At 37.0% G+C, this 2657-nt stretch overlaps 1 protein-coding gene across 1 annotated transcript; it reads right to left on the bottom strand.

Annotated features, from left to right (window-relative positions):
• Window positions 1-1177: 1177 nt before the first annotated feature.
• LOC118628162 (olfactory receptor 5D18) lies at window positions 1178-2155 on the bottom strand. The gene has a single exon (XM_036258942.1). The coding sequence runs from the start codon at window positions 2136-2138 to the stop codon at window positions 1197-1199; it is 942 nt and encodes a 313-aa protein (XP_036114835.1). The 5' UTR covers window positions 2139-2155; the 3' UTR covers window positions 1178-1196.
• Window positions 2156-2657: the final 502 nt, after the last annotated feature.

Raw genomic sequence — 2657 nt, 5'->3', positions numbered from 1 at the left:
TACTTCTTGCTTCTACAATTTTCTGAGATCCTATCTACCATTTCTGAGCTGTTGGAGAAACCTATCATAGCTTATTATCCTGCCACACTGAAGCTCCTCTGAAAACACATTCAGGATATAGACCACGTCTTACCAATTTTCCATCTATGCCAAGTTACCTATTTACACAATGCAACACACACACACACACACACACACACACACTATACAGTATTTGCTCAGTTAAAAATGTACTCTGTCATTGACTCAGCATTACATTCTGAACTCTTTGTTTTGTCAGACTTTTATCTCCTGAATAAAACTCCTCTCTGTTGAAATGTGTCTCCAGATATTCTGTTATCCAAGGCCAAGTAAAAACAATACCTATTTTATGAAAGTATCTCTCTAAAGTCCCTAAATAGATTTTATTATTTTCTTTCTCTCAAACCCTGTATGATATTTATTATTTTTTACCTTATACAATGGCCACCTTCTTCCTTGCCCTACTGTCAACACTGGATGTCACATTTCTTGAAATATGAAGGCTGCCTTATCTGAACTTGCTATTTGTACTTTTATAAGAGAAATCCATGGGTTTATTGAAGGCTTGGTCCACTCCAAGTATGTTATAAGAAAGGAGGATGAGCCTAGCTGGTGTGGCTCAGCGGTTGAGTGTTGACCCATGTACCAAGAGGTCACTGGTTCAATTCCTGGTCAGGGTATATGCCCAGCTTGTGGGCCTGATCCCCAGTGGGGAACATGCAGGAGGTGGCCAATCAATGTTCTCTCCCATCGGTGTTTCTCTCTCTCCCTCCCTTCCCCTCTCTAAAATCAATAAAGAAAAAAAAATTTTTTAAGAGAGGAGCATTGCTCCTTTAATGTTTATTGAGATTTTATAAGGTATTCCATGTGATATCTATATTACCATTTTTTATTTATTTTTATTGTTGACAGAATTATAGATATCTGTATTATTTTTTAATCTTTACAATCATATTAGGAGCTAGCTTATGTTATCTCAAATTTATAAATGAAAAAGTTAAAGGGAGAGAAACTGATGATTTTTCTTTGTAAGAGACAGAGTTAACTTTAATTTCTTTGAACCAAACTCCTTGTCCTTTCCATTGCACAACATTAGCTCTTCAACATTGTTCAAATGAACCTTTAAGGACTCACTTCATTTGCATGTAGGGACAAACTCGACTCAAATAATATGCTCAACAAGAAAAGATTTTAGTGTTCATTAGCTTGTTGACTGTATCCTTGACGTCTTTATTTCTCAGACTGTAGATCAGGGGATTCAACATGGGAATGACCACTGTGTAAAAGACAGAGGCCACTTTGACTGTGTGCCTGGAGTTTCGGGAGCTAGGCACACAGTAGAGGAAGAGGATGGTGCCGTGGAAGATGGTGATGGCCATTAGGTGTGAGGCACAGGTGGAGAAGGCTTTGCGGCGACCACTAGTTGAATGCATCTTGAGGATGGTGACAAGGATAAATACATAGGACATGAGAATAATGAGTAGTGTGCTAACCTCATTAAAGGTGGCAAAAATGAAAAGCAGCAACTGGTTGACATAAGCATCAGAGCAAGAGAGGGAGAGCAAGGATGAGAACTCACAGAAGAAGTGATTGATTGTGTTGAAACCCCGAAATGATAGCTTGATTGCAGAACATGTGAGTATCAAGGAACACGCTACTCCCCAAGCATATGATCCGACCACAAGCAGAGCACAGAGTCTCTGTGACATGGCAACTGTGTAGAGCAGAGGGTTACATATGGCCACAAAGCGGTCATAGGCCATCACAGCTAATAAAAAGGACTCAGTTACCACAAAAGTACAAAAGAAAAAGAATTGTGTTACACATCCTAGAAATGAAATGGTTTTGTCTTCTACAACTAGGTTCACCAGGGTCTTGGGAGCAATGATGGAAGAATAGCAAAAATCCACAAACGAGAGGTGGCTAAGAAAAAAGTACATAGGGGTGTGCAGTTTGGGGTTCATTTTGATGATGACAATCATCCCAATATTCCCTACAACCGTGACACTGTAGATAGCCAGAAAAATCAAGAAGAGGGGTACCTGCAGTTCTGGGTAATCTGAGAAACCCAAAAGAATGAACATGGTCCCACTTTTATTCCTCTCCGACAGTATCATGGTTTCTATTTGTCAGAATCTGAAAAGAAAAATGTTAAGGCAAAAGGAGGGTATAAAAAGCTGGGTTAATATCTCTTACCAAACTGGTAGATGAAGCAAAATATCTTTCAGAATTTCTCTATGGGTTTATTACGTAAGGTATACTGAATGTATAATATTTTTAAAGGCAATAATCATTCTTAAATTTTTCTTTAAATAAATACAATTACTTAATTAAATTTCTAATTTCTCAATTGTACTGTTTGATATTTTAAAATAATATGAGGGCAAGGGGTTTACAATATTTTAAATCAAATCTACCGATAACACTTTCAGTTCTCCTTGAACATTATAATTTTCACAGAAGATAAGCCTAACATAATACAATGACTGATTTTGTCAGCCCTATAATTAGTAATAAAAATGATAAATGTCTAAAATTAATTTTTGCTTCATAAGTTTACATCATGATATTAAGAACGAACAGCCCTAACACTTTAAATTTGTGCCTTTATTGCTAATTTCATATGGCACTTTCAG

The sequence above is a fragment of the Molossus molossus genome, unplaced genomic scaffold (genome assembly GCF_014108415.1).
Source record: "Molossus molossus isolate mMolMol1 unplaced genomic scaffold, mMolMol1.p scaffold_m16_p_13, whole genome shotgun sequence".
NCBI classification, from domain to species: domain Eukaryota; kingdom Metazoa; phylum Chordata; class Mammalia; order Chiroptera; family Molossidae; genus Molossus; species Molossus molossus.
Note: the sequence above shows the minus strand (reverse complement) of the source record. Positions and strands in the feature narration are given on the sequence as shown.

What these genes read in the sequence shown, in the direction of transcription:
- LOC118628162 (XM_036258942.1), bottom strand. Translation starts at nt 2,138, where the DNA reads ATGATACTGTCGGAGAGGAATAAAAGTGGGACCATGTTCATTCTTTTG.